General features: G+C 53.3%; 1 protein-coding gene across 4 annotated transcripts; it reads left to right on the top strand.

Moving 5' to 3' along the window:
* The first annotated feature begins 693 nt into the window (after window positions 1–693).
* Window positions 694–10,461, top strand: B4GALT7 (beta-1,4-galactosyltransferase 7). 4 transcript variants are annotated; one of them, XM_027076883.2, is made up of 7 exons: window positions 706–851; window positions 2,620–2,781; window positions 4,281–4,643; window positions 7,347–7,572; window positions 8,870–8,953; window positions 9,222–9,326; window positions 9,760–10,461. In XM_027076883.2, exons 1-7 carry the CDS (start codon window positions 802–804, stop codon window positions 9,913–9,915), a joined length of 1,146 nt encoding a protein of 381 aa, XP_026932684.1. In that variant the 5' UTR covers window positions 706–801; the 3' UTR covers window positions 9,916–10,461. The 4 variants fall into 4 exon arrangements, with proteins under 4 accessions (XP_026932686.1, XP_026932687.1, XP_026932685.1 ...); XM_027076885.2 differs by lacking the exon at window positions 2,620–2,781 and having other exon boundaries at window positions 694–851; XM_027076884.2 differs by lacking the exon at window positions 9,222–9,326 and having other exon boundaries at window positions 703–851.
* Window positions 10,462–18,972: the final 8,511 nt, after the last annotated feature.

Genomic DNA, 18,972 nt, shown 5'->3' with positions numbered 1-18,972 from the left:
CTGGCCCAGCCAGCTAGGTTCACACTGTGCCAGGACGGATCTAAGAACCCAATCTTCCTCCCCCTTCAAACAACCCCACCCAAGTACCCCTCTTCTGTGTAAGGGCCATCGTTTACATAGCGTTGCCTATGTGCCCAGCACTGTGCCAAGTATCCTTGCATGTTACGTTCTCCATTAACCCTCACAGCAACGTGTAGCTCAGGAACTATTTATACATGCCAGTGAGGAAAGATGCCAAGAGATTGTGCTTGCCCCCCAAACACAGCCGAACTGGCAGAATCAGGTTTCGAATCCAGTCAGTCTGTCTGCAGTGCTTGGCTCCTAACCACTACGTGGAGTCTGGGCTGAACCCAAGTCGGAGTCCAGAGCTTGGCCTTGCCACCCTCCGTTCTTGCTACGGGAGGAAGCATGGACCACCTGGGCCCGAGAAGGGAGGAGGAGGGGGCGGCAGGACGGAGATACAGATCATGCCAGAGCGCTGGAAATCTGGAGTCTAAGTACAGTACCGGCCCAGTGACGTGAGCCCCCTCTGAGGTCTCGGTTTCCCGGGAGAACAAGCAGTTCCCCAGTGGGCAGTTAGCGGTCCGGCGACAGGAGCACTCAAGCGGTCCTCGAACGCGGAACCTTTGAAGCTGCGGCTCCCGGGAGCACACGGCGCGGCTGGAGCGGCGGACCCGGCGGACCGAGGGGCGGGGCGGACTGGCCGGGGCGGGGCGGGAGGCGGAGGCGCCGCGTAGGCCCGGGAGGCCGGGCCGGCCCGGCTGGGAGCTCGAGTCCCATGCGCCGCCACCTCCCCCCACGATGTTCCCCTCCCGGAGGAAAGCGGCGCAGCTGCCCTGGGAGGACGGCAGGTGAGCGGCGGCGGCCGGCCCGGGCCCCGTCCTCCCGGGTGCCGATCCTTTCCGGGCCGCCCCGCGGAATCTAGGAGCCCGAGGCCGTCGCGTCCCCGGCTGCGGGGCTTTCTGAGGGTCTGTGGTTCTCCCAGTGGGCCACTGGCTCGCTCTGTATACCGGGTCTCTGTCTCTCCGTATAGGTCTCTGTCTCTACCAGTCTCCGCCACTTCGCGGGTCTGTATTTCTCCGATGACTTCCCTTTGTGAGTTTCTGTCCCTCTCTTTGCGAGTCTGTCCCTCGGTGCGGGTGTCTTTGTGTCTGTGTTTCTCCGCTGGCATCTGTCTTCGTGCGGGTCTCTGACTGCGTTGACCTCTCTCAGTGGATCTCTGTCTTTCTGCCTGCCCCCGTTCTCTGAGGGTCTTTATTCCTTTTCTCTGGTGTCTACTTCCCCCCATCACATCCGTGTAACCTCAGACCCCATCCTCCTTCAGGCTTCCCCATCCTTTGCTGACCGCCCAGAAGAACACACCAGAAAGAATCTCTATGCTAGCCTGGTAGGCCACTGACTGGCACGAACTAGGCACTCCTCACACGTAATGCTGGTTCATTTCCGGTGCAGCTGTACTTGAGTGGGACCTCCTGCATGTGTTAGGTGTGAACTTGATCCAGACCTTAGCTGATGATGTTTTCCTAAACAGTATTGGGGTAGGGGAGTTATTCGGCTTTCTAGATTTGGGAGAACACCCACGCTTCATTCGTGAGATGTGCCCCCAAAACTCTTCTCACCCGGGACACACACCCAGATAGTGGGTCTCCGCCCAGTGAATATCACCTCTTCCCCCGTATGTCTCTTAAGTTTGCCAGGTGCCAAAAGATTCGGGAACATAGTGGGCAAAAGGCTTGTGTTTGGGGGATTTTGCAGACTTGGTGTTGAAGCAGGAAGACAGGAATGTAATAGAAAGAAAGCCTGGACAGTGTGGAGTCAGCCCTGGGCAGGAATCCTCTTTAACAGCCATGTGACCAGGAACAGATCACTTAATCTTTCTGACCTCAGCTTTTCCATCTCTGAAACAGGGATCATAATATCTACTCTACAGGGCTGTATGAGGATTAAAAGAAGCCACGTATGTAACACTCTTGACATTGTGCCTGGCAGGCAGGAGGTATCTACCTTTGCAGTTGGGAGGTGCTGTAACCAGAGCAGCTGATATTCAAACCTGTATCACTAAGATTTGTGTAAGGGCAGAAACAAAAGGTAATAGAGGAGAATTTCCATTTCCACATCCCTTTCCGTAAACCTTTGGAACATACCTGTGTTCCCAGAAAAAGTTACTGCTGTCAGTTCCTGCTTTTGACACAGGGGTACAAAGGTCCAGGCAACAGATTCAGGCTAGCGTAGCAGTTAAGAGTGCTGGCTCTGGAGCCAGCCCAGCTGGATTTGACTCTGCCTCTTCTAGCCCTGGGCACAGGTTGATGGAGATAAACCTCACTTAGTCGGCCCCTCGGAGCAGGGTGCCCTGGGCCTGGGAGCAGCTGGGACTGCAGTTCTGGAGTTTGCCACCAGGCGGCACCAGGAGTTCTCCGTGTCCGCTGTCCTGAGGAATTGACATTTGGCTCTGAATTCAGTTGCTCAGCCATTTGGGCCCTTAAAGCCCAGAATAAGATTGCCTATGAGAATGTGATCCTGCAAAGGGAAGCTGGGCTGAAGCAATAGCGTGTGACAATGCACGGAATGCCCAATCCATGCCATACCCCTGGATGATGGTCACTGCTTCTTTTCCCAAAGGTGGGAGATTTCCTCATGTCCATATCCCCGGTCTCCACCTCAGCCCCAGAAAGAACCCAGGGGGCGAGGGAGAATCTGTAGAGGTTCCAGCCTTCCCAGGCCACTGGCAGAATTGGGCTCCGCTCTTCCCCAGCGGAAACCCCCACCACAGGACAATGGGGGGTAAGTCTTAGCTGGCCACCCCTCTGCTGTGTGTGAGACCTGGCTTCAGGGTTGCTGGCTTCCAGGTTGGCAGTTGTGTGTTAGAGAAAGTCAGGAGTTGGTCTGGCTCTGGCGTGTGACTTAAAGCATGCCCTGACTGCTTGAACCCTTCCGGTAACTCACCAAGCAAGCCCTTTGCTGTCTAAACTGTTCTGGGGCCGCAGACAGGAATGGCTTATCTAGGGGGATGACCAGCAGGGACACAAGGGATTACAGAACTCTGAATGCTTCGAAGAAGGAAGGACCAGATACCATGGAGAGAGCATGCATGTCCGTTTGTGTGCACGTTAAGGGTGGGCAGTGCTGGCCCTGACGTTGGAGTTGAGGTAGAGGGACGTTGCTGGTTATGACATGGGAGTTTGGCTCTGAAGGATCATCAGAGGGCATCTCAGACTGAAGTGGCAGGCTGTGTCAGGGCTGGAGCAGGAAGGAACATGGTGAGTGGCGAAGGTCTGGGTTACCCAGTGTGTGGCACTGGGTGAGTGGTGGGGGCGAGTGCAGGCAGAATGTATACTACCTTGTAGCTAACTGGTGACTCCCAAAGGCTATAAAGCAAAGTGCTTTGCAGGTTGTTTCGGGGGGGTAGACTAGAGAGAGCTTCCCTTGTCTTAGGTTCCTCAGCTCCTTCTCTGTCCTCAGCAGAGAAATCTGGTAAATTCCACCTCTCTAAGCCAGACAGCGATCTCTCCCAGCACGACCTCGGTGTCCAAGCGATTCAGATGCACTTCCAGCTTCTAAACGGAGCCTGATTTCCATACCTAGCCCTGATCTTTCTCTCCCTGTCCCATCTCTCCTCCCTTGTCACATGAGCTGCCTCTTGGACTGAAGATTGGAGTCTCATTCAGTGAACAGCGACTGTCAGTTTGGGTCTTGCATTGTTTTGGGGGTAGGTTGGATCTCCCCAGGGTAAACACTGGTCTTTTCCCTGGAACTGATGCCAGGCCCCTGCCTTGAGGACCTTTCTGGTGTGAGAAGCAGGACTGAAGTGAGGGTTTATACTGGGGGTAAACTTACAGAGGAGGAGGACTGGAAGGTGGTGGGTGGGATCTCTAAGGCAGGGCTCCTGCCCTCGGCTCAGGCTCAGACCCTTCAGCCACCGTACTGGAGAACGGCAGGTACCAGAGACCAGGAGTCTCGCCCCTGCCCTCCAGCAGCTCTTGGTCTGACCCGGACTCACTTACAGAAAGTAAGAGGGCGTGAAGGAACTGGGACAGCTCTGACCCGGGGTTGGAGGGCTTCCTGGAGGTGCAGTGACACCTCCTGGGCCTAGAGCAGTAAGCAGGATTCCGCTGTGTGGTAGCAGCATGAACAAAAGCGTTGACGTTGCTTCTGCACTAACTGCCAGGCGCGTGGGGCAGACCAGTCATGTGCACCTTACCAGTGGGGAAGCCAGAGAAGGGGTCTGCCAAAGGGCTCCGGCTCCACTCTCCCCTCTGACCCCACCCCTGCTCTTGTCCCAGGTCCAGGTTGCTCCCCAGCAGCCTTCCCCGGAAATGCTCCGTCTTCCACCTCTTCGTTGCCTGTCTCTTACTGGGCTTCCTCTCCCTGCTCTGGCTGCAGCTCAGCTGCTCTGGTGACGTGGCCCGGGCAGCCCGGGGACAAGGGCAGGAGACCCCAGGCCCACCCCACTCCTGCCCCCCGGAGCCACCTCCCGAGCACTGGGAAGAAGACGCGTCCTGGGGCCCCCACCGCCTGGCAGTGCTGGTGCCCTTCCGTGAACGCTTCGAGGAGCTGCTGGTCTTTGTGCCCCACATGCACCGCTTCCTAAGCAGGAAGAAGGTCCCGCACCACATCTATGTGCTCAACCAGGTGGATCATTTCAGGTAGGGACGGCCTCCCAACTCGGCCCCCTCTCTCCAAGGCCTCCCCTTGCCCAGGCCCCTCGGCTGCTCCCTCTCCCACTGGGGTCCAGTGCCAGGGGCGCCTCTGGCCTGGGAAAGACCACCCAGCGCAGTGGCGGGAGGGTGGGAACAGTAAACCCCTCTCGCTGGTGTGACGGGAATTTGAGGGGAGGATTGGGGCTAAGGAGAGTCCTGGTGTGATACCCATTTTGAAAGGATCGCCATGGCTGTCGTAGGAGGAATACCTTTTACCAGAACAGGAGAATGGGGCAGGGCTGGGAGGCCTGCTGGGCTGTTGGACGGGAGGGCCTCTTGGCTGTAGGGGAGCAGGGGTGGAGAGATGTGACGGGGAGGAAGCACAGACCGAGCTTTCCAGTGGATTGACTGTGGGGATTCGGGAAAGGCAGGGTCAAGGCCACAGCTTTGAAGCTGTTCACAGTCTACTGTTACCCTGGGGTCCTTGCCCTTTACCACGTGCCGCTCCCCTCCGTGAGCCAGTGCGCACATCTCACGCTCCACCTCCACCTCCTTTCCCTCCACCTCACTCCTCTGGGAGGCAGACCCGAAGGCTCTTGGACCCCGCCAGGCCCTTGAGGCCACAGTACCGCCCAGTCTTCACAGCCCACCCTCCTCGTCCTCACTTTCTCCTCACCCACCTTGGAGTCCATGGTCCATCATTAACATCCGTCATCTCGCACTTCTCACCTCCCTGACCCACCTGCTGCTGGCTGCTCCATGCCTATTGTGGGTCAGCTGGCTGTCCCCCCTGGAGATGAGCCCTGGCCCAAGAGGGCCCTCTGGCCTGCTGCCTCTCCTCCTCTGAGGCAGCCCGGCACCCTTTCTCCTGTCCCTCTCCTCGTCAGCCGTGGCTGATGACTTTGCTGCCTGTTTGAGAAGTCGAGCCAACAGGAAGAGAGTGAGCCCTCCAGCCTCTGTGCTCACAGACTAGGCTCCCACCATGCTGAGGATGCACTGCCCCAGCCCCTCCAGGGCCAGCTCTTCCGGTCTGGCGCTGGGTCCCCTTCTCGCTCTCCTACTCAAGGACATCGCTTCAGCCATCCACTCCTTTCTCTCCCTCCTGGATTGGTTTCTCCTCCCTTCTGGGGCATTTGCATCAGCAAACATACTGAAATAGCTCCTGTCTAAAAAGAGAAGGAAAAGCCCCCGTGACCCCTTGCCCACCCCTGTCACCTCATTGCTCTGAGCCCCTTCAGAGCAGAACTTTCCTGTCTCCCCTCTCACTCTCTCTGGAACCTGTTCCCCTCAGATGTTTACCCCCCTCCTGACGCTGAAGCAACTCTCACTGATGTCACCAGTGAGCCCACCTCCTTAATCCAAGCACTGTTCTCAGTCTTCCACCGCCAGGTAGCATTGGCCAAGTGGGTTACTTCTTCCTCTTGGAAACACCTCCATTTGACTTCTGAAACAGCACTCTGGTTCTCCTCCTTCCTCACCTCTGCTAAGTCCTTTGCCCGTTCTACCTCACCTCCCTGACCTCTCGACTGGCGCTCTTAGGGCTCAGTCCTTGGGCATCTTCTTTTCCGGCTGCAGTCACTCCCTGGGAATGTCATCCGGCCTCGTGGCACTAAACCCCTTCTGTGCCCTGGTGGCCCCCAAGTCTGTGTATTCCCGGCCTAGACCACTCTCCTGACCTCCAGCCCCCTGTGTCTGGGCACCACATAACCCTCCGTCTGGTGGTCCCGAGCATCCCAAGCTTCACATGATCAAGGCTGAATGTCTGCTTTCCCACCCGCCCTCTTCCCTATTTCAGGAGATGGCAGCTCCTCGCTTCCGGTTGCTCAGGCCAAAAAGCCTTCGAGTCATTGTCACCTCCTCGCTTTCCCTCAGCACACCCCGTCCCTCGGAATGTGTCTCAAATCTGCCCACTTCTCACCACCTCCCTGAGCTAAATCACCATCTCCCACCCAGATGATCGTAGCCTTCCAACCCTGAGCCTCCCTTCTCTTCTCAACACCCCAGCTAGAGTGATCCAGTTAAACTGGAAGTCACAGCACATCCTGGCTCTGCTCTCAGCCCTGCAGGGGCTCCTGCGTGGTACCCGGGGTCACAGCCCAAGCCTGTCAGAGGCCCGTCCCCCACTGGCCTCATCCCTGAAGCCCTCCTGGTCACCCTGCTTGGTCACACAGGTGTCCGCTCCTGCCTCGGGCCTTGGCAATTGCCTTCCCCTCTCCTTGGAGACCCACTCCCTCTACCTGCTTCTGGCTCATTCCCTCAGGCCTTCACACGTCACACCATTACCCTGGCCTTCCTGCTGGCCCTGTCTGCAAGAACACCTGCCCCGCCCCCCAGCATGCTCTCCCCTCCTCACCCCGCGCGCGCTTCTCTCCTCCGCGCCGCTTCTCTCCTCCGTAGCCCTTGCCGTTGGCTGGCTGGTTACATATTCCCTTATTGATTTCTGTTTCCTCTTATCAGAACCTCAGCTCCTCGAGGGCAGGGCTTTGATTTCTCTCCGCCGGAGCCCCAGTGGGCCGGACGGTGTCTGGCACATAGCTGGCAGTCGGTAGACGTCTGTGTGATGAGCAGACGGCAGGCGGGGGGGGCAGCCCCACGGGGAAGTCGGCGTCGGGTGGGAAGGCGGCACAGGCGCTGGGGGGGCGGGCGCCACAGAGGACAGGCTGTCACGCAGTTTGGGGAGCGCGACCTCACCGCCCCCCACCCGTGCAGGTTCAACCGGGCGGCCCTCGTCAACGTGGGCTTCCTGGAGAGCAGCAACAGCACGGACTACATCGCCATGCACGACGTGGACCTGCTCCCCCTCAACGAGGAACTGGACTATGGCTTCCCCGAGGCCGGGCCCTTCCACGTGGCCTCCCCGGAGCTGCACCCGCTCTACCACTACAAGACCTACGTGGGCGGCATCCTGCTGCTCTCCAAGCAGCACTACCAGCTGGTGAGGCCGGGGGGCGCCCGCCTGGGGCGGGCATGGGCAGGAGGAGGGACGGTCCCAGGCCCGGCGGATGAGAGGGTCCTGCCCTGACCGGTCAAGGGAGTCCAGGAGCGGGACCGAGCCAGTCAGGGAGGATTCAGCCGCAGTAGCGGGAACCCCCTGTGAGCTGGCTTTGGGAGACTCGGGGTTCGTTGGTTCTCAATGGAACAGTCTGGGCTGGCTTCAGGGGTGGCTTGCCAGGCCTCTTAGCGTCACCAGGGACGTCTCTCAGCTCAGCTTTCTCTGGAGTGGATTTGTTCTCAGGCCTATGAGGTGCACGGTGGCCGTCCTGGATGCACGCTGCGTGCACCCAGGCCCGGGTTCAGTGGACGGGGAGGTCTCTTCCCCAGCAGCCGGGACAGGAGTCCCAGAACTGCGCCACCCTGGCTCCTGATTGGCCTGACTTGAGTAGGGGTGGGGGAGGGGGGCTACCCCTGAGTCCATTGTTGTGGCTGGAGGTGGGGGGGGGGGGGCGGTGAAGGAGTGAAGGTAGAGGGAAGTTGGGGAGTAGGTGAGGGTGAGGGGAGAGAGTGGGAAGGACCGAGTGGCTTAGACACTGGTCTTTTGCCCTCTTCTTCAGGCTGCGGCTGAAGCCAGCTTTACAGAAATGAAGCCCTGAGTTGGGTGGCTAATAGGTGTCTGTCGCAGGGCCCAGCTGCCCCTCTCCCCACAGGAAGAGGCCAGGGCAGAGCCTCCCAGGAGAAAGGGGGGTATCGGGCAGGCAGAAATCAAGCAGGAGTTGGCACTTCTGCCCATTGCCAGTTGCCCTGAAGAGGTGCCTTCCACCAGTCAGCCTTTTTTTTTTTTTAATCTATTTATTCTGAGAGAGAGAGAGAGAGAGAGAGACAGCAGAGGAGGGGCAGAGAGAGAGGGAAAGAGAAAGACTCCCAAGCAGACTCTGTGCCATCAGCACGGAGCCCGACACGGGGCTCAAACTCAAAAACTGTGAGATCATGACCTGCGCTGAAACCAGAAGTGACACTCAACCGACTGAGCCCCCCAGGGGCCCCCAGTCAGACATTTTTGAGAAACCAATCGTGTCACACAGACTCAAGGGCCCATGAGAACAGGCAAGGGGCCTGGCATGTGATGCTGTCCTCCAGTAGCTCAGAGGTTGCGGGAACTATAAGCCTCTGGGTGCACATTAGAACCTCCAGGGGAGGAGGAGGAGAAAGGGGGCTTTGGCCTACTCCTGGGTGGTCCGAGACCAGGGAGCGCCCTGGGAGGATGGGGCAAGTGACCCTCCCTGTCTCTGTGTCAGTGCAACGGGATGTCCAACCGCTTCTGGGGCTGGGGCCGCGAAGATGACGAGTTCTACCGTCGCATCAAAGGGGCCGGGCTGCAGGTAATACTCCCCCCAGGGCTCCCCACCTCTTCAGCATCGGGGCTGCCCCAGGGTTCCCTGCCCTGCCCTCAGATGACATTCCTGGGGCTTACGGATGACACCCCCAGTTCTGATCTCAGCCTGGCCCCCGATAGGCATACCTCTTCTGCAGAATGGCAGTACAGTCCCCTGCCCATGGCCCGTGGCAGGCTGTGGGACCCCAGAGGACTAGCGGTGAGGACCGGGGCTTCAGGAGGGCGGCCTGACCCAACTTCTTTGGCCTTCTTAGCTTTTCCGCCCCTCGGGAATCACAACTGGGTACAAGACATTTCGCCACCTGCATGACCCAGCCTGGCGGAAGAGGGACCAGAAGCGCATCGCAGCTCAAAAACAGGTGCTGGCTGGTCCCCTGACTGGGGATGGTTAGGTGGTGATGTGGGGAAGCAACAGGGCCAAGCGTTTCACCAAGCTCTCCTCCGGCCCAGATGGCCCTGCCCTCCCCTGCGTGGCCCAGGCCAGTCTCTGGGCATTCTGCTTGGGCACTGTGCCCTGTGCTGGTGGCCGCTATGGGCACCTGGCCACGTGGGTAAGCTGAGACCTCAGCGTCCATGCAGGCAGGGAGCAGGGGAGGGCCTCAGCTATCGGTGCCAGCGTCCCAGGTGGACCTGTGACACAGGAACCACCGTCCCCCAAACAGCCTCTGCTTTAGGAGCCATATTAGCCCACCTGAACGATCTCAGCCCTCTTGCTTACTGGTGGGGCGCAGCTGCGGACAGCCGGCGGCCTCAAAGCCCTGAGTGCATGCTCTCTCTCCATGTCCTCCCCAGGAGCAGTTCAAGGTGGACCGGGAGGGAGGCCTGAACACCGTGAAGTACCGTGTGGATTCCCGCACAGCCTTGTCTGTGGGCGGGGCCCCCTGCACTGTTCTCAACATCATGTTGGACTGCGACAAGGCTGCCACCCCCTGGTGCACATTTGGCTGAGCCAGCTGGACAGTAAGGAAGCCTGTGCCCATAGGCCACACTGCTTACTCAGGCTCTGGATAAAGCCTCAGGCCCCGGGGCCCACCTCCCCTAGGATGTGGGGTGGCCTGAAGCAGCGGATCGCAAGCCGCACATTTGCAGCAGCCCAGCCCCCAGAGGTGGGCTTGAGCCAGGACAGGACACACACAGGGTGCCTGGGATGCTGCTAGCAATAAAGAGTGATGGAGAGAGACTGGGACGTGGCTCTCACCTGGCACTGTCCGCCCCGCCTTCCTGCTCGCCCTGCTCTCCCCGTCTTCGCGAGCCCACACCTAAGGGCTTTTCCTTCCCCTGGACGGACGGCCTCATGCCAAGATGCAGTTCTGAAGCCAGGCCGCTGACATGGGTGGCCAGGACAATGCAGAGGGTTAAAACTGCAGTTTTCTGTGCAAGCCCCACAGAAAGGGAACAGCCGAGACCAGCTCTCTCTGGCTATCACCATGCAGGAATGCGGGCCTGGGGTGGGCCAGATCTTCTGAGTTCTCAAAAAGAAACTTGAATTCTGGATTCCTGAGTGAAATCAGTTAGTTTTTAAATGATAGCAGCTAATTGAAACTTCAGAAAAGTGTGGCGGGCCGAACAAATGTGTCATGGACCACCAGTTTGTCACCTGGGGCTGAGCGGAAAGGGACAGGGGAAAAAGATGGCACCTCTCTTAGTTATAAGCTGGTAGGGGGGTAGGGCAGGGCTGGGGACGCCAAGGTCAGGGGAGCCTCAGGTGGGAGAGACGCCCAAGGCCAAGGTTCCTGCCACCTCCCACAGCCTTCCAGGCTTCGCTGCCCTTCTGGGCAGTCTGCCCCCCTCAGGCCGTGGTGGGCTCTGACTCTAGGGTGGGGGTGGCTTCATTCTGCCACACTGAGACAGAACTAGACCCACGGGACCAGACTCGGGGTAGGCAAAATGTGGTGGCAAGGACTTGGTCATAGCTTGAGGGTGGGAGGACCACGTTTCTGAGGTGAGAGGGAGAAGATGAAAGGCAGGAGCATCCTGCAGTGTTCCCCGCATGCGGGCAGATTACCACTGATCACACGATGTCCAGGAGAGGTGAAGGAGGGGAGCCGAGGGAGACCATGGAACTGGGGAGTGACCTTGGAGGAATTATCTGGAGGGAAGCCGGGGGCCAACAAGAGTGGGAGGTGAGGGGCTCTGCAAGGCATTTGACTGCCAAAGATTTGGGCTAGTGGTCAAAGGAGTCTGGGGACTGGTTAAGGGTGGTTTGGTTAACAATAAATAGGACACCCTAAATGCTAGAGGAAGGGATTGAAGTCCCAAAGTTCAGGAGGATGGATTCAACAGCTGTGCTCCAAAATGACTACCCCTCAGAGGGTGATCTCAGTGCTACTGGGTGCAGTTGTGTGCGTTGCGCACTGCACCACCTGAGCACAGCATAATGGAGTAGTGTATCTGTTCAGATGTACAACACAGGTTCCATATCCTCAACTGACCTCGCCCAGCAATTCAGCTTCCCTCAGTACAGTGAGGGGCAGATGGACTAATTACAGTGCAGGGGTGCTGGGAGGGGCTTTCTCAACCTTGAGGGCCAAGAGAGGGGAACGAAGCACTCCCTGTGTGCCAGTCTCTGGACAACCCCGGCTGCATCATCTTGGACTTAACATAGCGTGGAGGCAGAACAGCAGCCTCTTTGGTGTTGGTGTGAATGGATGTGACGTCAAAGCCCCCAGCTCTGCACACTTCTCTCCCTGGCTTGTAGCAAGACCTAAAAGGATGAGGAGACCCTCCTCGCCATCTGCATGGAGGGCATAGAATGAACAGAAGAAAAGCAGGATCCACTGCCTGAGCCCGGACTGGGGCGCAACTCCAACCGTGTGGTTCCCCACCCCCCGTGGTCACTGCCACCACCTCCTTCAAGGAGCCTGTAAGCACCCAGCCCGGGTCTGTTGCAGCCTGAATCCACAGCCCCCCTCCCTCCCCAGCCCAGGCCTCCCCCCGGGGGGTCTCTCCAGGAGAGTAGGAGAGGGCTGAGCGGTGCCTGGCAGGGGGAAGAAGCAGACAGCTCTGCAAATGCCAGAGCACCTTGGTGCTTCCCTGGCTCCATGGAGGGGGACTAACATCGCCGTGTTGCTGGTCAGGGCGTGGATGAGATCAGCCCTGGACGTAGCAATACCTGCCACGGCACTTGTCCAACATGGTGGCTGTAATAGCAACTATAACAAGCAGGCACTAGTCGAGCATTCACCATGTACAGGATTCTTTATGTTGCGTTATCTCATGGGGCCTCCCTCTAGCTAAGCTAGGTCCTATTTATTAACCTGTTTTATGGAGGACAATGATGAAGCATAGAGAGATAAGTAGCTTGCCAGGGTCAGAGAGGTGATACTTGATGGAGCTTGGGATCTGAACCCCACGACCGTGGCTTCGGAGCCAGATTCCTTCATCCCTGGCCTGTACAGTAGGTGCCGATGCACAGAGGCTCCTTCCCTTCCAGACCTTCCCTCCTCCTCTTCCCAGCTGGGGAGGGCTGATGGGGAGGGCTGACCAACGAGATCTGGTACCTCTCCCCACCCTGGGACAAAAGCAGAGCCTTGGGGGAGAGACAGAGTATCTGCCCCATGCATCCTCTGCCTGGAGTAAGATGGAGATTTGGCTGCTGGAGTGGTCCCTTGGGGCATCAGCAGGATCCACAGCATGGCACTGTGTCTGAGGAATATACTTGGGGCTTTGGGAAGGCCTCCCCAAGGAGGCGGGGTCTTGCTGGTGGAGTCATTGCAGTCATGATGGGAAGGGTTCCAGAGGGATCAGCAAGTGCGAGGCAGAGACACCGGGGCAGTGTGTCACGCTGAGGGGCTTGGAAGCAATTTGGGGTGTCCCTGGTACCCCAATACAGTATAGGAGTCAGAGGAGGTGGGTGGCAGAGGAAAGCTTAAGGTGACCCATGAGGATCTGTGAAGGCCACGCTGAGCACTGCGTACATTATTCCGCAGGTGCAGGAGTTTCCAAGCAGGGGAGGGTCTGAGCAAGGAGACAGTTATGGTTAGGTCTCTGTTACAGAAAGATCCTTGGGTGCTGGTGCCGGGGGTTGGAGGATGGAGTCTGGAGGGAGCACTTAGGCTGAATAAGAGAGGATGAATCCTGGGGCGCCTGGAGGGCTCAGTTGGTTGAGCATCGGACTCTTGATTTCAGCTCAGGTCATGATCCCCCATTTCATAAGTTTGAGCACGGCTGTGCTGACAGTGCAAAGCCCGCTTGGGATTCTTTCTCTCTATCCCTTCTCCCTCTCTCTCTGAAAATAAGTTTTTAAAAAAATTAATCTAAAAAAGGGATGATGAAGCCAGACTAAGCCCTTCCTTCATGGAGGGTCTGCCTCTCCGCACACTCTTTCCCAAAAGGCCAAATGGAGATCTCTAGCCCTGTTGCCCTCTCAGCCCTCATGCCTTGAGGGCTTTTTTTGTTGTTGTTGTTGTTTTTGTTTTTTTGTTTTTGTTTTAAAGGACAAACCAAAGGAAAAGCACCTTCACTTTCAGCTTCCTCCCAGAAAGGGTTTGGGGAGGTCCGTCACTCCCACCTTCACAACAGGAACAAACCAGAAAGCAACCACTTTTCTTGAACTCAGCAGAGAAGTGACGCAAACTGCCACCCTCCAAATCTGGACGGACTGGCAAATACAGCTGAGATCGGCTAACCTAGAGCAAAGCTGCTGGGGCCACAGTTTGGTAGGGGTACTTTTGTTGTAATTTTGACCAATCGGTGAAGGCTGAGGAGTGTGGCCAAGAGCCAAGGAAAGTCCTCTCCTGTCTTTAGCAGAAGAGAGGGGAAAGTAACCATTTAAAAATACACCCTGGGGCACCTGGGTGGGTCCGTAGGTTGGGCAGCAGACTTTATCTCAGGTAGTAATCTCACAGTTTATGAGTTCAAGCCCCGCATCAGGCTCTGTGCTGACAGCTCAGAGCCTGGAGGCTGCTTCAGATTCTGTGTCTCCGTCTCTCTCTCTGCCCCTCCCCTGCGCTCTCTCTCTCTCTCTCTCTCTCTCGCGCGCGCGCGCGCGCGCGCGCACAAAAAAAAAAAAAAAAAATTAAAAAATGTTTAAAAACATAGCCAGAGCAGTCTCCCTGACAAAAGCCTGCTCTTCAGAGCCTTATTTTTCTCACGGGAGGGTGGGGCTAAGGACAGTTACCCAACTGCAGTTCCTACTAGCTTTTCTGCCTCACCCAGGGAAGAGGGGACAAAGCTGAGACACCTGTGAATGTCACAGCCCAGAGACACAGACCCACCAGAATACTGAGATTTCATCATAAAATTATAAAATGCTTTCCCTTTCCTTAACCCCTTGCCACCAAGTCAATAAGCCTCCAGTATGACAATAGCAAGTTACAGCTGAAAGAGCTTCAGGGCGCAGACTGCTTTTAGAAAGTTCTTGGAGAGGAGCTCCTGGGTGGTTCAGTTGGTTGAGTGTCTGACTCTCAATTTTGGCCCAGGTCATGATCCCAGGGTCATGGGATCAAGCCCCAAATCACGCTCAGCTTGCAGCCTGCTTGAGATCCTCTCTCCCTCACTCTCTCTCTCAAAAATAAAAAATAGGGCACCTGGGTGGCTCAGTCGGTTAAATGTTCAACTTCGGCTCAAGTCACGATCTCATGGTTTATGAGTTCAAGCCCAGCATGGGGCTCACTGTTGGCAGCTCAGAGCCTGGAGCCTGCTGCGGACCCTCTGTCTCCCAATCTCTCTCTGCCCCTCCCCCACCTGTACTCTTTCTCTGTCTCTCAAAAATAAACATTTTTAAAAATCTTTAAAAAGTAATACAATAAAATAAAAAATTTAAAAGACAACATAAAATTTTTTTAAAAAAGATAAAAAGCTCTTGGAGAAAGTCAAAGACTGCAGAGGGAAAGAAACAAACAAGGACACTAGAAGAACTTAAAGCCACTGGCACCTAAAGCTACAGTTAAACATCAAACCAGTCTGAATCCTAGCCAGACTAGCATCAGACCTCACATTAAATGTCTATATCAGTCCCTTTACCCAACAAATCCTGCATTTCAAGCCATGCTAAGAGTCAAGAAAGAAAGAAAGAAAGAAAGAGAGAGAGAGAGAGAAAGAAAGAAAGAAAGAAAGAAAGAAAGAAAGAAAGAAAGAAAGAAAGAAAAAACAGACTGAAGACGAGAGCAAGAATCAGCACCAAACTCAGATATGACACAGATTTTGGATTCCTCAGGACATTTAAAATAACTATGACTCCTATGTGAAGGGCTTGGGATATTGCGATTTATCAGAAGTATATATACATTTGGGGAGCACCTGGGTGGCTCAGTGAATTAAGCGTCCTACTTCGGCTCAGGTCATGATCTCGCAGTTCGTGAGTTCAAGCCCCATGTTGGGCTCAGCACTGTCAGTGCTTGGGATTCTCTCTCTCTCTCTCTCTCTCTCTCTCTCCCCCCTCTCCCGCTTGTTCACACGCACATGCGCATGCATGCACACTCTCAAAATAAATAAATAAACTTAAAAAAAAAAAGAAATATACATATTCAGATGACCAAAAGATATTTCTTCTCAAATATCTGGCCTTCGTTCCATGGTTCCTGGCTCACACAGCTCATAAAAACCTTTGGCATTTCCTGAGTAATAAGAGGATTGGGACCATCTTTTGTTGTAATATTTGGTCTCTTGTCCTCAAGAGCTCCTGAAATCTCTCGAGGAGCCATAAATGTAAAATAAGCCCCTTTCCACTGCAACTAGGTTTATGTGGCACCTTGGTTTTCTTTTAAGAGTTTTATCATTTTTGCCCCTAAATTAAGGTCTGCGGTCCATTTTAATTTTTGCATAATGGTCTGAGGTAGGGGTCCGACGTCATTCTTTTGCATACGGACATCCAGTTTTCCCAGCGTCGGTGTGTTGAAAAGACTATTCTTTCCGCCATTTAATTGTCTTGGCCGACAACTGTTGAAAATCAATTGGCCCTAGAGGTAAGACTCTATTTCTGGACTCCCAGTTCTATATGTCTGTCCTCATGCCAGTGCTGTTTTGTTCTGATTATTGTAGCTTTGTAGTACGTTTTAAAATTGGGAAGTGTGAGTCCTCCAGCTGTGTTCTTTGCAAGATTGTTTTAGCTATTTTGGGTCCCTGGCATCCATGCGGATTCTAGGATCAGTTTATCAATGTCAGAGGCCTGGGGGAAGAGGTGGAATTTTGATAGGAGTAACACTGGTTCTGTATGTCAATTTGGAGAACTGCCATCTTACCGATATTAAGCGTTCAATCCACAAACACAGGGTATGTTTCCATGTGTCCATATCGTCTTTAATTTCTTTTTTTTAAGTTTTTATTTATTTATTTTGAGAGAAAGAGTGAGCACACGCGAGCAGAGAAGGGGCAGAGAGAGAGAGAGTATCCCGAGCAGGCTCTGAGCTGTCAGCACAGAGCCGGATGCAGGGCTCGAACTCACCGACCGCAAGATCATGACTGAGCCGAAATCAAGGGTCAGATGCATAACCCACTGAGCCACCCAGGTGCCCCTCTCCTTCTTTCTCTCTTAATGCCCCCTCAACCTTTTCCCCCAATCAGTCTAAAGGTTTGATAATTTTGGTAGTCCTTTCAAAGAACCAAGGTTTAGCTCCATTGATGTTCTCAATTTTTCTATTCTTTATATCCTTAATTTTGACTCTAATCCTAATTATCTCCTTCCTCCTGCTCACTTTGGATATCTCACTCTTCTTTTTCCAGTGTCTTCATGTACAAAGTTAGGTTATTGATTTGAAATATTTTCCTTTATTAATATTTATTGTTTACAGCTATAGGTTTCCCTGGAGCTGTGTGTTGGCTACAACCATAAATGTTGGCATGTTACATTTTCTCTTCCATTCATCTCAAACTGTGTTCTAGTTTCTCTTGTGATTTCTTCTCTGGCTAATTGGTTATATAAGCATGTGTTATTTAATTTGTGAAATCTCCAAATCCCCTTCTGTTATTAATTTCTAATTTCCCTCTATAGTGATCAGAGAAGGTGCTTTCCAGTATACTGGCCTCGCACACAGTCTCCTCCAGAGAAGTTTCCACATGTACTTGAGAAGAATGTATACTCTGCTATTGTTGGGTGATTCTGTACTGTTTTCATTTTTTTTTTGACACTTAAAAAAAAAATGTCTATCCAAATTCAGTTCACCCCTTTCCAGATATTTATAAATTATCAGACTCACTTGTCATACAAGGATTAACCCAAGGTGGCTGGTAAAACCAGATGGGTCCTGTTCAAAAAGTTATCTACGAATTGCAGGAATATCATTGAGGATGGCCATCTCTCACATGTAGGGGACTTTAATGCACACTGCAGGCTTTCTGACCTTGGGTGAATTGCTTAATCTCCATCTGCAAAATGGAGATTTTCCTCATCTCAAAAATGCATTACCTGCTTTGCAACAAGGCTTTGAGTATTACGAACGCTGCATGGAGACCCATGTCAATGTCCGGCATGTGGTAATGCTCAATAAACAGTAGCTATAGTCACTATTAAGCCTGTTTGTATGCATCCCGTCTAGTTTAATAAGTAGAACACCATAAGCTAGATATTGTAAGATAATGGCATTATTAAATCTGTATTTCCTTCCTTCCTAAATTAGACATTATAGGAAAAACTGAGACTATAGTTAAGTGACTTGCTTCAGTTATCTACCCTGAGAGTGAGGGCCTGAATTGAATTCAACTTTAGTTTATTTGATTGGAAAGCCAATTTTCCTGCCTCTGTTGGGAAAATGTTTTCCTCTGTTGTTGTTGTTGTTGTTGTTGTTGTTGGGGTCATGGTGGTTTTTGTTGTTTTTTGCATTTGGAGGTTGACAGCATAACGAAAGAAACTTGAATCAGGCTAAGCTGAATTATCAGGGAATAAATAATAAGGAAGCAGAGCCCACAATGTTTTTTCAAAGGTTTATTTTATTCACCCGGTGCTCATCACGACAAGTGCCCTCCTTGGTCCCCATCACCTATTCCCCCCATCCCTTCCATTTCTGGTAACCTCCACTTCACTCCCTTCTGGTAACCATCAGTTTGTTCTCTCTAGGTAAGACTCTGTTATCGTGTTTTATTTCTCTGTGTGTTTCTCCCCCTTTGCTCATCTGTTTTGTTCCTTAAATTCCACATATGAGTGAAATCATACAGTATTTTTACCCTTAGCATTATACTCTCTAGGTCCATCCATGTTGTTGCAAATGGCAAGGTTTTATTCCTTTTTTATGGCGAAAAACATTCCATTGTATGTATCTACCGCATCTTCTTTATCCATTCATCAATGGACATGATGGACATTTGGGTTCTCTCCACACTTTGGCTATTGTTGATAATGCTGCTATAAACATTCGGGTGGACATATCCCTTCACAGGTGTATTTTTGTAGCCTCTGCCTAAATACCTAGTAGTGCAATTGCTGGATTGTAGGGTAGGTCTATTTTTAACTTTTTGAGGAAATTCCATCCTGTTTTCCAGAGTGGCTGCTACCATACTGTTTTGATGACTACAGCTTTGTAATATAGCTTGAAGTCCAGAATTATGATGCCTCCAGTTTTGCTTTTCTTTTTCAAGATTGCTTTGGCCCTTCAGGGTCTTTTGTGGTTCCGTACAAATTTTAGGGCTGTTTGTTCTTTCTAGTTCTGTGAAAACTGCTATTGGTGTTTTGATAGGGATTGCTTTAAATGTGTAGATTGCTTCGGGTAGTATGGACATTGTAACAATATTTGTTCTTCCAATCCATCAGCATGGAGTATCTTTCCATTTCTTTGCATCATCTTCAATTTCTTTAATCAGTTTTTGATAGTTTTCAGAGTATGGGTCTTTCATATCTTTGGTTAGATTTATTCCTAGGTACCTTATTACTTTTGGTGTACTTGTAAATGGGATTGTTTTCTTAATTTTTGTGTCTGCTGCTTCATTTTTGGTGTATAGAAATACAACAGATTTCTTGGGGCGCCTGGGTGGCTCAGTTGGTTGAGCGTCCAACTTCGGCTCAGGTCATAATCTCACGGTCTGTGGGTTCGAGCCCCGCGTCGGGCTCTGTGCTGACACCTCAGAGCTTGGAGC

The sequence above is a fragment of the Acinonyx jubatus genome, chromosome A1 (genome assembly GCF_027475565.1).
Source record: "Acinonyx jubatus isolate Ajub_Pintada_27869175 chromosome A1, VMU_Ajub_asm_v1.0, whole genome shotgun sequence".
Classification (NCBI taxonomy): domain Eukaryota; kingdom Metazoa; phylum Chordata; class Mammalia; order Carnivora; family Felidae; genus Acinonyx; species Acinonyx jubatus.
The sequence above is the reverse complement of the archived record's forward strand: the minus strand, read 5'-3'. Positions and strand labels throughout refer to the sequence as shown.

Excerpts from the sequence above, each read along its gene's own strand:
- B4GALT7 (XM_027076883.2), top strand. The coding sequence starts at position 802 with ATGTTCCCCTCCCGGAGGAAAGCGGCGCAGCTGCCCTGGGAGGACGGC. Across the intron at positions 7,573-8,869 it reads CCAAGCAGCACTACCAGCTG|TGCAACGGGATGTCCAACCG; the intron begins GTGAGGCCGGGG and ends TCTCTGTGTCAG. Across the intron at positions 8,954-9,221 it reads TCAAAGGGGCCGGGCTGCAG|CTTTTCCGCCCCTCGGGAAT; the intron begins GTAATACTCCCC and ends TGGCCTTCTTAG.